This window comes from Castor canadensis, chromosome X, assembly GCF_047511655.1.
Source record: "Castor canadensis chromosome X, mCasCan1.hap1v2, whole genome shotgun sequence".
NCBI lineage: Eukaryota > Metazoa > Chordata > Mammalia > Rodentia > Castoridae > Castor > Castor canadensis.
Genome location: NC_133405.1, coordinates 68,157,673 through 68,173,639, shown reverse-complemented (window position 1 = coordinate 68,173,639; position 15,967 = coordinate 68,157,673). Strand labels below are relative to the sequence as shown.

The 15,967-nt window shown below is 36.1% G+C and overlaps 1 protein-coding gene across 2 annotated transcripts in view; it reads left to right on the top strand.

Annotated features, from left to right (window-relative positions):
• The window catches only part of LOC109685548 (MICOS complex subunit MIC27), a 69,146-nt gene extending 56,841 nt beyond the window's left edge, over positions 1-12,305 (top strand). For both annotated transcript variants that reach the window (XM_074064088.1, XM_074064089.1), the window contains one exon: positions 11,782-12,305. In XM_074064088.1, coding sequence (XP_073920189.1) covers positions 11,782-11,870 — 89 coding nt within the window. In that variant the 3' untranslated portion in view covers positions 11,871-12,305. The remainder of the gene's footprint in view (positions 1-11,781) is intronic.
• The last annotated feature ends 3,662 nt before the right edge of the window (positions 12,306-15,967 follow it).

Here is a 15,967-nt window from a genome sequence, read left to right as displayed (position 1 = left end):
AAAGTAGCCAACTGAAGCACGGAGAGAAAAAAGAACAGAAAGGATAAAACAAAGTGTGAGAAAATACTTTGCAGTCACTACTATCCCGAAGTATTTGAATTACTGAGAAGCTGAATGCTGATTGTCCTAATTTTATAGTTAAGAAACAAAAATAGAATTTCCAAAACTCTGAACTAAAAAGTCTGCTAAAGAGCTTTAAGCAGAAGAATTAATTTTTACCGGAGATAAAAATGTGATAAAGTACAAAGGAAAGCATTATAATGACTAGGGCATTGAGATTCAAGAAGAGTTTTGTGGGAATTTGTCCACTTAGAGGACAAGAGAGCCCTTTGTTCAGCTCAAGAGGTGCAAACATTTCTAAGAAGAAAGATATCCTTAATTCCTCAGATGAACATGAGATGATGATTTTAAAAAGAATGGATATCACATGACCTAGGCCAAGTGGTTCTATCCCTCTGGCATGAGGGATCCATATCACAATTACTTGAGTTTTCTTTTTTTCCAAAATTCACAGGAATTATAAATCTGAATCTCCAGATGTGAGCCCTATGAGCTGATTGATTTTAGGAAAAGTTCAACAGGGAGTTCTACTACTCATTTCTCTAGTTAATAATCTCTTACCTAAGGCATGAAAAATTAAAACCTTGAAGCCTTCTAAGAAATTTTGAGGGAGAAATCCAAGATGGCGGCTAGAGGTAGGAAGCAGAAAGCAACCCTCCTATAGTGAAATCTTGGAGAGACGCTGGAGACACACTTTGCAGGCATAATCACCGAGAAAAGGCATAACTTTGACTCCTCCACATCTCCAGCCGGCGCAGAGAATCTCCACTTCACGTTAAACGGAGAAACGAGGAGGGCCCCCTGGGCCGCCAGTGGCCGACGCCCATACGGCTTGGAAGATGCGGACCAGGTGAGCTTCGCGGTACCACGGTAGCCCCACAGACAAGCCTGGGCCAGAGCAGCATAGCACCCTGGACAGACTGACCTCCACCCGGGAAAAAAAGAGAAACTGAGTACTAAGCAATAAGAACAGTTAAGACACGCTGGAAAGAGGTTGGGGCGCCCTGAGCGCTGAAGATTGGGGGAAGGGAACCCTTCCCGGGACTGTAAATAAACAAGCCAGGCGGGCCGGAGAGGCTCTGGTGGGAGCGGGGCGCGCGCCCAGCAACCAGGAGTGGGGAAGCTTGTGAGAGGAGAGAAGACCCACTTCCCATGTGAACTGTAAATAAACACGCAGGCCTGACAACGCGGGGATGTGTCACCTTTCCCAGTGCTTGGAAAGGGGAAAGCCTGTAGCAGAGGCTCCCGCACAGGAGAACTCTGAGCAAACAAAGCCTGTGGGACCAGGTGAGTGCTAGCTCACCCCAGAGATCTGCATAAATAAGGCCGCCAGCTACAGGCTGAGAGCAGCAGGCAGGTGAGCCACAGTTGCAGATACCACTCTCAGAACTGCCTCCAGACGCTTTTTTTCCTTTTTCTCCCTACCTTTGATGAGAGAACAACCGAATTACACCTGCAAGCTGAAAGACTTACTGAAACTGTATTGCATTTGAACTGGGGACACTTGGTGGGGCTTTTTTTTTTTTTTCTTGTGTGTGTGTGTGAGTGTAGTTTTGTTCTACTTTATGCATCCCCTTTGATGAGACAACTACAGAACAACATCTGAGGCACCAACTCCAGGACTGGAGATTGAGACGGACATCCAAATTATTAAGACTGAAATTGCATTGCATATAAACTTGGAAGTTTTTTGGTTTTTTTTTTTTTTTTTAATTTTCTACTTTCCATTTTATTTTAATTCATTTTTATATATAGATGTTACTTTCATATACTTATCTTTTTTTTTTATCTTTGATTTTAAATCCTCTCTCTGTCTCTCTATTGTCTGTTCAGCTTACTGTCGATTAGTACACTAACACTCCCTGTTTATACCTTTGAAACTCTCTTGTCTGATACCTTGTTCTGCTTTCTCCCTCTTGTCTGTATATTTGTTTTCCCCTTTTCTTTAACTTCTTGCTTTCCATCTCAGCTCACTCTTCCATTCTCAATATTACCATTGTTATTATTACAAGCTAGAAAATACTTAATTACACACAGTACAAGGACAGTAACAACACCAAGGACAATGACGGGAAGACAGAAAAAACAGGGAAACCAGTTTCCCCACAGCAAAAAATTAGTACAGGAACCAGAGGGGAATGAAGAGAACAGAAACTCAGATCCAGACTCCAACAAAATGAAGATAAACTATGCCAAAGGACCCAATGAAGCCCACAAGAATAATTTAAAAGAAGACATACTACAAGTACTCAATGAGAATTTTATAGAAATGATACTGGATAGGGTCAACCAAAATGTACAGGAGACACTCAAGAAATTCCAAGACAATAAAAATAGAGAATTTGAAAAAGCAAAAGAAGAAATAAAGGAAACCATAGAAGCACTGTATAAACACCAAAGTGAAAGAGAGAACACAATGAATAAATGGATAAATGAACTCAGGACAAAAATAGACAACAATAAAGAAGAAAACTGCCAGGATATGGAAAACCTCAGAAAAAAGAACGAAACAGAACTGCAAAACAAAATGGAAGGCCAATCCAGCAGAATAGAACAAACAGAAGACAGAATCGCAGAACTTGAAGATGAAATGGTAATTAAAGGAAAAACCGAAGAACTATTAATTAAACAACTCAAGACATGTGAAAAGAAAATGCAAGAACTCACCGACTCCATCAAAAGACCAAACTTGAGAATCATGGGCATCGAAGAAGGAGAAGAGGTGCAAGCGAAGGGAATGCGTAATATATTCAACAAAATAATAATGGAAAATTTCCCAAATCTAGAGAAAGATATTCCCATACAAATGCAAGAGGCCTCCAGGACACCAAACAGACCAGATCAAAATAGAACTACTCCTCGACATATCATCATTAAAACAACAAGTTCAGAAACTAAGGAAAGAATATTGAAGGCTGTAAGAGAGAAAAAACAAGTAACATACAAAGGTAAACCCAACAAAATCACAGCAGACTTCTCAACAGAAACATTAAAAGCAAGAAGAGCGTGGGGTGAGATCTTCCGGGCACTGAATGAAAATAACTTCAACCCCAGGATACTCTACCCAGCAAAGCTATCTTTCAAAATAGATGGAGCAATAAAAGTCTTCCATGATAAGCAGAAACTAAAACAATATGTGACCACAAAGCCACCATTACAAAAGATTCTGGAAGGGATCCTGCACACAGAAAGTGACACCCAACTTAACCATGAAAAGGCAGGCAGCACCAAACCACAGGATAAGAAAAAGCAAGACAGTAGAGAGTAACATCAAGTTAGGTACACACAATCAAACCTTCAAACAACTAAGATAACTAAATGGCAGGAATCATCACATACCTATCAGTACTAACGCTTAATGTTAATGGACTTAATTCACCCATCAAAAGACACCGTTTGACAAAATGGATTAAAAAAGAAGATCCAACAATTTGTTGCTTACAGGAGACTCATCTCACCGACAGAAATAAGCATATGCTTAGGATGAAAGGCTGGAAGAAGATTTACCAAGCCAATGGCCCCCAAAAACAAGCAGGAGTAGCAGTACTTATCTCTGACAAAGTAGACTTCAAATCTACATTTATCAAACGAGATAAAGAAGGACATTCCATACTAATAAAAGGGGAAATAGACCAAAAGGAAATAATAATCATCAATCTGTACGCACCCAATGTCAACGCACCCAATTTCATCAAACATACCCTGAAAGACCTAAAAGCATATGTAAACGCCAACACAATGGTTGTGGGAGACTTTAACACCCCATTATCATCAATAGATAGGTCATCCAAACAAAAACTCAATAAAGAAATCCAAGATCTAAAATATGCAATAGATCAAGTGGACCTAGTAGATGTCTACAGAACATTTCATCCAACCTCTACCAAAATAGATCATATCCTAGGGCACAAAGCAAGCCTCAGCAAATATAAGAAAATAGAAATAATACCATGCATACTATCTGACCACAATGCAGTAAAAGTAGAACTCAACAACAAAAGTAAAGACAAAAAACATGCAAACAGCTGGAAACTAAATAACTCATTACTTAATGGAGAATGGATCATCGATGCAATAAAAGAGGAAATTAAAAAGTTCCTGGAAGTCAATGAAAATGAAAACACAACCTACCGGAACCTATGGGACACAGCTAAGGCAGTCTTGAGAGGAAAGTTTATAGCCATGAGTGCATATATTAAAAAGATTGAAAGATCCCAAATCAATGACCTAATGATACATCTCAAACTCCTAGAAAAACAAGAACAAGCAAATCCCAAAACAAATAGAAGGAGAGAAATAATAAAAATAAGAGCTGAAATCAACGAAATAGAAACCAAAAAAACCATACAAAGAATTAATGAAACAAAAAGTTGGTTCTTTGAAAAAATAAACAAGATCGATAGACCCCTGGCAAACCTGACTAAAATGAGGACAGAAAAAACCCAAATTAGTAGAATTAGGAATGCAAAAAGGGAGATAACAACAAACACCATGGAAGTCCAGGAAATCATCAGAGACTACTTTGAGAACCTATATTCAAATAAATTTGAAAACCTAAAAGAAATGGACAGATTTCTAGATACATATGATCATCCAAAACTGAACCAAGAGGAAATTAATCACCTGAATAGACCTATAACACAAAATGAAATTGAAGCAGCAATCAAGAGTCTCCCCAAAAAGAAAAGTCCAGGACCTGATGGATTCTCTGCTGAATTCTATCAGACCTTTAAAGAAGAACTGATACCAACCCTCCTTAAACTGTTCCATGAAATAGAAAGGGAAGGAAAACTGCCAAACACATTTTATGAAGCCAGTATTACACTTATCCCAAAACCAGGCAAAGACACCTCCAAAAAGGAGAACTATAGGCCAATCTCCTTAATGAACATTGATGCAAAAATCTTCAACAAAATAATGGCAAATCGAATTCAGCAACACATCAAAAAGATTATTCACCACGACCAGGTAGGCTTCATCCCAGGGATGCAGGGGTGGTTCAACATACGAAAATCAATAAACGTAATAAACCACATTAACAGAAGCAAAGACGAAAACCACTTGATCATCTCAATAGATCCAGAAAAAGCCTTTGATAAGATCCAACATCATTTCATGATAAAAGCTCTAAGAAAACTAGGAATAGAAGGAAAGTTCCTCAACATTATAAAAGCTATATATGACAAACCTACAGCCAGCATTATACTTAACGGAGAAAAATTAAAACCATTCCCTCTAAAATCAGGAACCAGACAAGGATGCCCACTATCTCCACTCCTATTCAACGTAGTACTGGAATTCCTAGCCAGAGCAATTAGGCAAGAAGAAGGAATAAAAGGAATACAAATAGGTAAAGAAACTGTCAAAATATCCCTATTTGCAGACGACATGATCCTATAACTTAAAGACCCAAAAGACTCTACTCAGAAGCTTCTAGACATCATCAATAGCTATAGCAAGGTAGCAGGATATAAAATCAACATAGAAAAATCATTAGCATTTCTATACACTAACAATGAGCAAACGGAAAAAGAATGTATGAAAACAATTCCATTTACAATAGCCTCAAACAAAATCAAATACCTAGGTGTAAACCTAACAAAAGATGTGAAAGACCTCTACAAGGAAAACTATACACTTCTGAAAAAAGAGATTGAGGAAGAGTATAAAAGTGGAGAGATCTCCCATGCTCATGAATTGGTAGAATCAACATAGTAAAAATGTCGATACTCCCCAAAGTAATCTACATGTTTAATGCAATTCCCATTAAAATTCCAATGACATTCATTAAAGAGATTGAAAAATCTACTGTTAAATTTATATGGAAACACAAGAGGCCACGAATAGCCAAGGCAATACTCAGTCAAAAGAACAATGCAGGAGGTATCACGATACCTGACTTCAAACTATATTACAAAGCAATAACAATAAAAACAGCATGGTACTGGCACAAAAACAGACATGAAGACCAGTGGAACAGAATAGAGGATCCAGATATGAAGCCACACAACTATGAGCAACTTATCTTTGACAAAGGAGCTAAAAATATACGTTGGAGAAATAGCAGCCTCTTCAACAAAAACTGATGGGAAAACTGGTTAGCAGTCTGCAAAAAACTGAAACTAGATCCATGTATATCACCCTATACCAAGATTAACTCAAAATGGATCAAGGATCTTAATATCAGACCCCAAACTCTTAAGTTGATACAAGAAAGAGTAGGAAATACTCTGGAGTTAGTAGGTATAGGTTAGAACTTTCTCAATGAAACCCCAGCAGCACAGCAACTAAGAGATAGCATAGATAAATGGGACCTCATAAAACTAAAAAGCTTCTGTTCATCAAAAGAAATGGTCTCTAAACTGAAGAGAACACCCACAGAGTGGGAGAAAATATTTGCCAATTATACATCAGACAAAGGACTGATAACCAGAATATACAGGGAACTTAAAAAACTAAATTCTCCCAAAACTAATGAACCAATAAAGAAATGGGCAATTGAACTAAACAGAACATTCTCAAAAGAAGAAATTCAAATGGCCAGAAAACACATGAAAAAATGCTCACCATCTCTAGCAATAAAGGAAATGCAAATTAAAACCACACTAAGATTCCACCTCACCCCTGTTAGAATAGCCATCATCAGCAACACCACCAACAACAGGTGTTGGCGAGGATGCGGGGAAAAAGGAACCCTCTTACACTGTTGGTGGGAATGTAGACTAGTACAACCACTCTGGAAAAAAATTTGGAGGCTACTTAAAAAGCTGGACATCGATCTACCATTTGATCCAGCAATACCACTCTTGGGGATATACCCAAAAGACTGTTACTCCAGAGGCACCTGCACATCCATGTTTATTGCGGCACTGTTCACAATAGCCGAGTTATGGAAACAGCCAAGATGCCCCAGCACTGACGAATGGATTAAGAAAATGTGGTATCTTTACACAATGGAATTTTATGCAGCCATGAAGAAGAACGAAATGTTATCATTCGCCTGTAAATGGATGGAATTGGAGAACATCATTCTGAGTGAGGTTAGCCTGGCTCAAAAAACCAAAAATCGTATGTTCTCCCTCATATGTGGACATTAGATCAAGGGCAAACACAACAAGGGGATTGGACTATGAGCACATGATAAAAGCGAGAGCACACAAGGGAGGGGTGAGGATAGGTAAGACACCTAAAAAACTAGCTAGCATTTGTTGCCCTTAACGCAGAGAAACTAATGCAGATACCTTAAAGCAACTGAGGCCAATAGGAAAAGGGGACCAGGTACTAGAGAAAAGGTTAGATCAAAAAGAATTAACCTAGAAGGTAACACCCACGCACAGGAAATCAATGTGAGTCAATGCCCTGTATAGCTATCCTTATCTCAACCAGCAAAACTCCTTGTTCCTTCCTATTATTGCTTATACTCTCTCTACAACAAAATTAGAGATAAGGGCAAAATAGTTTCTGCAGGGTATTGAGGGGGTGGGGGGAGAGGGAGGGGGCGGAGTGGGTGGTAAGGGAGGGGGTGGGGGCAGGGGGGAGAAATGAACCAAGCCTTGTATGCACATATGAGTAATAAAAGAAAAATGAAAAAAAAAAAAAAGAAATTTTGAGGGCTGGAGATCTAAAGGCAAAAAAAAAAAAAAAAACCTTTCTAATTCAGGAAATTTGAGTGAGCAAAATCTTTGTTCAGACTCTGAACAAGAATATAAATTAAGATAGAGAGTAGAAGTGCTAGAAGACTTACCCAGTTTATATATACTGTTGGGCAAATTTGACACGTAAATATACATACAATTATTTGTCACATGCCTACTAATAGTATATCTGCTTGACAAAGAAAAAAGACTGTTTCAAAGCACTTTTCACTTGACTGAGCAATAGATTTCACCAGGTGGCAGTAAAGATGCAACTGAGAAAAACCCTGTGAGAGCCAAGAACAGCTAGTAGGTTCTTAGTTTTCTGATGAGACTCCTTCTCAGAATAATGTTTTCAAATGGAAAAATAAACACATAGTGATAGATAATTTTCTTTAAATGTATTAAACAATAATATATAACAACAGATTTAATACCTTCTATAATTTTAAGTTAGTGGTAAGTGTAAATATTTTAAGATAATCTGCAACTCTAATGTAATATAAAAATATCTGTGATTTCTACTGATGACAAAATGTAAGGTACTGCTAATTCTGCAACTGTTTTGTTGCCTATATTTGTTAATGAATAAAATGTCCATTTTGAGAGTAGTGAAAATAAAGACAAATTTACCCCACCCCATTTGATAGATCATTTAGTCATATCCTAAGCCTCCAAAGGTACCTGATATTAAGAATCCCTAACCTATGGAGAACAGTATTACTGTTATGAGTAATGATTACTTATGATTTGGGTGGGTTTTTGATATTTGGTGATGATGTTATGTATAGGTGTGTTACAGTTTATAAAGTGTTACAGTTTATAAAATAGAAAACATTTCTGAAAAATAAGTATAAGATAAATCATTATATTCACATTTATTTCTCCTTGCCTTTATTATAAAACTGAAAGTCAAATTATTCTATGGTAAAAAATATGGCTCCCAAATGCAATAAAATCATTTAAAAATGAATCATAGTCTGAAAAAAACATACTTAAAATGTAAAAATTCGCAAGAAATATTTCAGTATTATATTACAAAGTATATATAAAAATAGTTATCTCACCAGGCACTGGTGGCTCACACCTGTAATCCTAACTACTGATATCAAGAGTATCACAGTTGGAGGCCAGTCAGGGCAGATAGCTCATGAGGCCCCCATCTCCAAAATAACCAGAACAAAATGGACTGGAGATATGGGTCAAGTGGTAGAGCACCTGCTTTGCAAGCACAAAGCCCTGAGTTCAAACCCCAGTCCCATAAAAAAAATAACTGTCACTTGTTCATTTAGTATACACAAGATATTGCATCACTTTGCACCCATTATCATGCTTAATACTAAAAATAATTATGAGATTGTTATTATATTCCCCATTTTCAGAAGAGTTAGGGTTATTGTATTGGGTTCAAAAAAACCTGGATTCAACGGCTGTGGACATGGCTCAAGTAATAGGGCATCTGCCTAGCGAGCACAAGGTCCTGAGTTCAAACCCAAGCATTGCAAAAAACAAAAACAAACAAACAAAAAAAACCCTTGGGTTCAGTCTTTGCTCCATTACTTTGTAGCTGAGTGACATTGTAAAGTTACTTAATCTGTGAATTAAAATATCTTTATCTTTGGAAATGTTATAATGAAACCTCCTGTATAGCTGTCATATACCAACAAAAATGTCTTCTTTTAAATGAAGGACAAGAAGGTCTTGTCTGGGGGTGGATACCCAAGGAAGGGAGGAGGGCATAAGGAAAGGGTGAAAGAGGGCAAATATGGTGGATGTATTTTGTATGCATGTATGAAAATAAAACAATGAAACCTGTTGAAATTGCTCTAAGAAGGGGGAGGGGATGAGGACAAATAATGCAGAAGGTGACTCTAAGATAAGTACGTATGTAAATGTTACAATGTATCCCTTTGTGCAACTATTATGTGCTTATAAAAAATTAAAAAGTAATAAAATATCTTTAAAAATAAGAATAATATATTCATGTATTGTTTAATGCCATGGATATATGCTGAGAAATGTGTATTACATGATTTCACAATTGTGCAAACAACACAGATTATACTTACACAAACCTAAATGGTGTAGGTCAATATTCAACATGGCCACTTGATGCAATTAAGAGGCATGGTAAAAGCAAAGTATTTTAGGCTGCTGCTGGAATAACCTGGCATACTGTTTTATAGTAAACTTTTTTTAAAAGTGGAAGGAGTGAACTTTAAAAGAATGATAAATTATAGCATATTGAATACATAAATCAGTAAAATCATCATTTATCATCAAGTATTTGGTATATATAGTTGTATGTGGCTATACTTTTGTTTGATTGCCAGAAAGTAAGTTTGTTTACATCAGCATCACCCCAACATGTGTAATGTTTTGTACTATGATATCACTAGGTGATAGAAACTTTTTTATTAACTCCATTATAATTTCATGGGACCACTGTTGTATATGAAGTCTTTCATTGACCAATATATCACTGTGCATGTGGGACTTTATGAAAGTAGTGTTTACCTTATGGTTGTATTACAAGGTAGTGCATGAAAATAACATCTTTCCTGGCACTCAGTAAATTTGTCAAGATCGCCATTAAACTACATTGCCAAATCCAAGAATCAGTTCTCATTCTCAATCTCATGAAGTCCATCAGTAACTTTTAATACAGGTTAAACTCTTCTCCTTGAAATAGTCTCTTCACTTGGCTGTGGGATATCACTTACTCTTGGTTCTCTTCATTAGTCTTTTCTACTACATTCACCTAATCTTTTAACCTCAAAACTTTGCAGTTTCTAAAGTGCTCCTTTCTTGGACTTCTCTGATAAGTAATCTCATATAGCCCCATAGTTTTAAATGCTAGATAGAGGCTAGAATTATAAAATTTATAAATCAGTCAAGGCCAACTCTGAACTCTATATATACTTTCATTTCTAGCTGTGTACTCAACATTCGTAAACAGATGTTTAGTAAGGAATTCAAATTTAAAACATCCAAAATTTAGCATTTTACTTGCTTTCTCACAAATCTGCTTCTCGAACCATATTTTGTCCTGTCTCAGTAAATGTTAACCCCGTTCTCCCAGTTTTTCAAGTTAAATAGTCTCTTTGCATTGCATAATCAATCCATTTAGGAAATTAGGTCAATTATACCTTCAAAATTATTCAGAATCCAATCGTTTCACCCCTACCACTGCTATTATGCAAATTAAAACCCTCAGCATTTCTCCTGGAGTGCTGCAATTGCTTCCTAACTAGTATCCCTGCTTCCATACTTGTTCTTTTGGTTGCTTCTTTCCATAGCTAAACATGATTTTATTAAAAACATAACATGTCACATCTTTACTCAAAATTGTCTGGAAGCTTCTCAGCTCACTTAAAAGCCAAAATCTATCTGGGTGCTGGTGGCTTAAGCCTGTACTTCTAGCTACTCGGGAAACAGAGATCACAAGGATCATGGTTTGAAGCCAGCTGCAGGCAAATAGTTTGCAAGATCTTATTTCAAATATACCCAACATAAAACAGGGCTGGTGGAGTGGCTCAAGGCTCAAGTGGTAGAGCACCTGCTTAGCAAGCATGAAGTCCTGAGTTCAAACCCTAGTACCACCACAAAAAAAGACAAAATCTTTACAATGGCTCTCTTTGACCTAGCCTAATCATGTCTGATGTCAGTCACTGCCCCCCACATCTTGTTTACTTTGTTCCAGCCATATTGGTTCCCCAGACATGCATTGGGTCTATTACAGTAGTTGTCAGCTTATCTTGAAGCCATTTTCCACAACATCTGCAGGCTATACACATACATCTCTCTCAGTTCTTTGCTTACATATTACCTTTCCAGAAGGCTTTACCTGGTCACCCCATTTAAAGTTGCAGGTCACCTAAATAACTCCATATGCTTCTCTCTGCTTTATTTTTCTGCATACTAATTGCTACCATTTAATAATATCTATTTTGCTTAAGTTATTATCTGTTTCACCCATTTTTGGTCCATGTTGGCAGAAATTTTTATGTCTTGGTGACTGCTATGTTCCTGATACCAAAATTAAGTTTATTAAATGACTAATTTTTTTACTTTAATACTTTACCAGGTGCTACACAGTTTTTGCCTGACCCCAAACTCATGGATCATGGGCAGTCCCATCCAGAAGATGTAGATATGTACAGCACTAGAAGCTGAAATAGACTGCATAGAGAGCCACAAGATGTGTGAAGTTGCAAAATAATGATGAAAATAATGCAATGGGGAATTGATGCATAAAGTTTAACTTGAGGTTTTTCCTTGACATCTTCAAATGTACAGTCACACAGTAATTAGAACACAAATTGTGAATGCAGTCTAAACAATATTGAATGATTGATGAGGCAACACAAGTAGAAGTATGATGTATTTGATTACTTGTAGGGGCATTTACTAGAAAGCAAAACAGAATGAAGATAAGAACATCAATGAGACTAAATATGAAAATATGTTTATTCATATATACCTATGTACATATGTATATGCTCCACTTCACCAAATTAATGTCAGTTAAATTAGAATGGTATATGGAAGATTGTATTCTCTGTTTTTTCACTTCCCTAAGCTGAAATAAAATATTCATATTGTGTGGCACATGAGCTTGGTTTTGTCTCATTGTTGAATTGTTAATTCCTCTTAAATGTCTGAATACATCTTGATTTGAGTGGACAATATGAGCCCCTTGATGCTGCTTAGCAATCCTTCTAGTGGTTCCTAAGTTGTTTGTTCCTCTGTTCCCCAGAAAAGGTATTACAAAGCTTTCATTCTTATCAAGCCTTTTACACCTGTCAAAGTTAACTGTGCTTCCTTTTTCATAGGACAAAAAACTACAATTATTAGACATTACCATTCCCTACTACTTCCCATCTGCCTTATAGGCTTAACTCTTTTCAATCATGTATTCCCTTTCCTGAGAATAATGTATCTATTTGGATTCCTGATCTCATTCCTTCCCATCTTCTATGACCATATTCCATCTTGTCTAATCTCCAGTTTTTGGTTTTCGCTTTTCACTCATTTGTTTTCCTCAACCTCTGAATAACTTCAACTTTTACATGTCCAAAAGCAATAATAACAAAAGACAAAACTCTAGTTCTTCCTTCAAGTTGTCTTTTCTGTTGCGTTTCTTCCTATAATTTCCATGCATCTTTAAAAAGTAATTAATGTCCCTTTCTTATTTTGCTTTCAATTTTTCCCTGAGACATCCTGGCTTCTCTCCCTACTTCACCCCCTCCTTGAAAGTCATTCCTCCCATTCTTTTCTGTTATTCTTGCTTCTCTTGTTAATTCTTCATTCTTCTCTTGCTCTGAATCTCTCAAATGCTGAGACTCCTCAGCTTCTATCCTTTGTGATATTTTCTTATTCTATATGCTATCCTTTTCATTCAACCAACTTTACTGGTTTCAGCCACCATTTATATGTTGTTGTTATTATTTTAGCACCCATATTTCCAATTATTCATTAGCTATATCCACTTAACATCCCAAATTGTGTCTTCCTCCCTGTCATTTCTCAAATCTATTCTGCCTTTTCTGATACAGTTATGGCTCTTGTTCATACGTTTATTGTACTTTGCTGGGTTTACATTAGCTTCCTAGCTAATCTGCTCACTATTAATCTTGCTTTCTCTTATTTCACAATGTGTTTTTTTTTTTTTTACAAATGATCCAGATAGCACTAGCTTAAACAAATGAGGATCTGTTTAAGTCCTGGAATTAGGCAGTTACAGGGGTAGTACAATGGTTTATAAGTACCATAAAGGGCCTAGACTTTTTCACTTTACACTCTGGTCTCTGTAGCACACTGATTTGTCACCTCATGGTCACAAGATGGCTGCTGTATATCAGAGAAGCACATACACATTCAAATAAGAAGGGGCAGGGGGAAATGTAAAAGATGCTCCTGACTCTTTATCGGAAAAGTAAATGTTTTCTTTAATCTCCTCAGAACACCTCTACGTATATCTAAACCAGAATTTCTTTTTATAGCCATACATTTAATTCAAGGAAGATAGGGAAAATGTTTTTTCCTGTGGTAAAGGAAAGGAATAAGTAGTTGGAAATAGATGTTGGGTTTGTTCTAATGTATTGTATCTGCTACCAGATTCTGTCACATAGTTGTCTTACAAATACTAATAATTAGTTGTCTTTCTAAAATCTTCAGTAGCTCATCATTGCCTATGGAATCAAGTTCACACTCCTTAGTACAACACAAGGCCCTTCATATATAATCCAAGCTAGGATTCTAATCCTATCTTCCTTCTTACACACTCCACTGCAACGTATGTTATGTTTATGGTTTATGACATGCCACTTGCTCAATGAACATGCTTGCCCTTTATGCCTCTTGTTCTCTGCCTATGCTAATGTTTCCTATTAGACTCTCTTCCATCAAATTTTCTTTCAAACTGTAATTTCCTACCTGTTCTTCATATCAAATTCTACTGTCAGCTTTCTTGATTGTCCAAAATAGAACTTAAATTTTCTGTATTCTTCCTTGTACTTGGTATTTACAATTAATATTACATTCTCACAGACAAGACTCCTCATGGGTGTTTCTGAGTCATGCTTCTTTGTCTCTGAAATGCCTGGTACACAGCAGGAATTTGCATGGTCTGCCATGCCAGTTGTAGTTGGTTATAAAGTAATTATAATTCTATAAGGGACTTATATTCCACCAGGAAGAAGAGAAACATAAACAAGTGTTTTATGTGTTATCTGCACCATGTACAACCAAAGAGCTATAAATGTTCGGAGATAGAATGTAGTTCTAGGATGATGGCAAAAAGATAATGATACTTCAGTTGCTCAAGATGAGGAGTCAGTTCACAATATGGTAGTAAAAAAATAGCCTAAAGCCAAGTATAAGTGTTTTTTTAATAACCTACTCTTGGATTATCAGTATTCTTACTGGCTGTTAGTAAGAGTGCATACTGAAGAGCTAACTGTGTCTACAAAATATGTTTCAAAGTAAAAGATCTACAAGAATATTATGATCACTTGCTGTATTTTACAACATTCAATGTCAAACTGCTGTTGAACTCAGGTAACATTCAAATGGTGCAGCCTGTGTTGGGATGAGTTGTTATGAGGCTTTATTCATTCTTCCCTTGCCATGTCCATAAGTTCTTCTCTGTTAAATCTGAACAGATGCCATCCCTCCTCTGAGGAAAGGTCTAAGGCCCCTCGACGAGTGTAGTACTTAATAGAAGCCTGGTTCCAAATGACGACAAGAAAGTGCATGCAGTTACAATTGGTTCTGATGGCTATCTGTTTAAAAACAAACAAGCAAATATTATTTTTACTTGAAAGTATAGTTGTCATTAACATTTTTATTGGTCTACTGTATAAAAGAAATTATATATGCATAATATTGGTAAATAATGAAATATTTATCTTTTGGACTACCCTATAGTTGTGAAAAGAAAAAAAGTTCCAACGTTCTAAGCTTTAGAAATCCCTCTCCTTAAGAATACAAAATTGATTTTCAAAGTCTTTATTCTACAGAAAAAAGTTTACCTTTAAGAACAAATTTTCTCATATATTTCCTAAATGAAAAAGTACCTTCCATATTATTGTGATTAACATTATGAACCTATTTTATGGGTAAAATTGCTTCTAATATTCCTCATGCTTTTACTTAATAGCAATAAAAGCATATAGTATGGTTGTAGATTATATAGAAATCAATTTTAATTTAATGTAATACAGATTCCATATGAGTATTTGATCCAATGTGAAATTCATGTTAGGGGTTATGTTTAAGAGGTGAGATTACTTGATTTATATCCTATTAAATAATACTTGATGAAGAAAAGGATAATGCATAGACTATCAATACTAATTATAATACATACCTGACTTATCCTCCTCAGCATTTCAGCTCCAATACCTAGACCTGTTAAATAGGTATTGACAAGTTAAAACTGTAAGTTGAAAAACTCCACTTAACTAATTGTTTTAGTTTAAAAGGAAATAAAATACAAAATTCTGTATCTGGTTGTTATACAGTGTGTGCTGAAATTCAACTCATAAATACTGTTCACATATCTTTTTCCTAATTGAATGTGATGCCAAAGGTAATATAAAAGACTTTGGGTTTAAGATCAAAGAAGAAGAAATGAGTATCACTATTTTCTTACAACAGGGCACATTCTTGTATATGTCTACTAAAACCAACTTAAAATGTAAAATAATTTTTAAAGATAAATGTATAACTGTGACAGTATGGTTTAATCAAATGTCGAAGAGAACTAA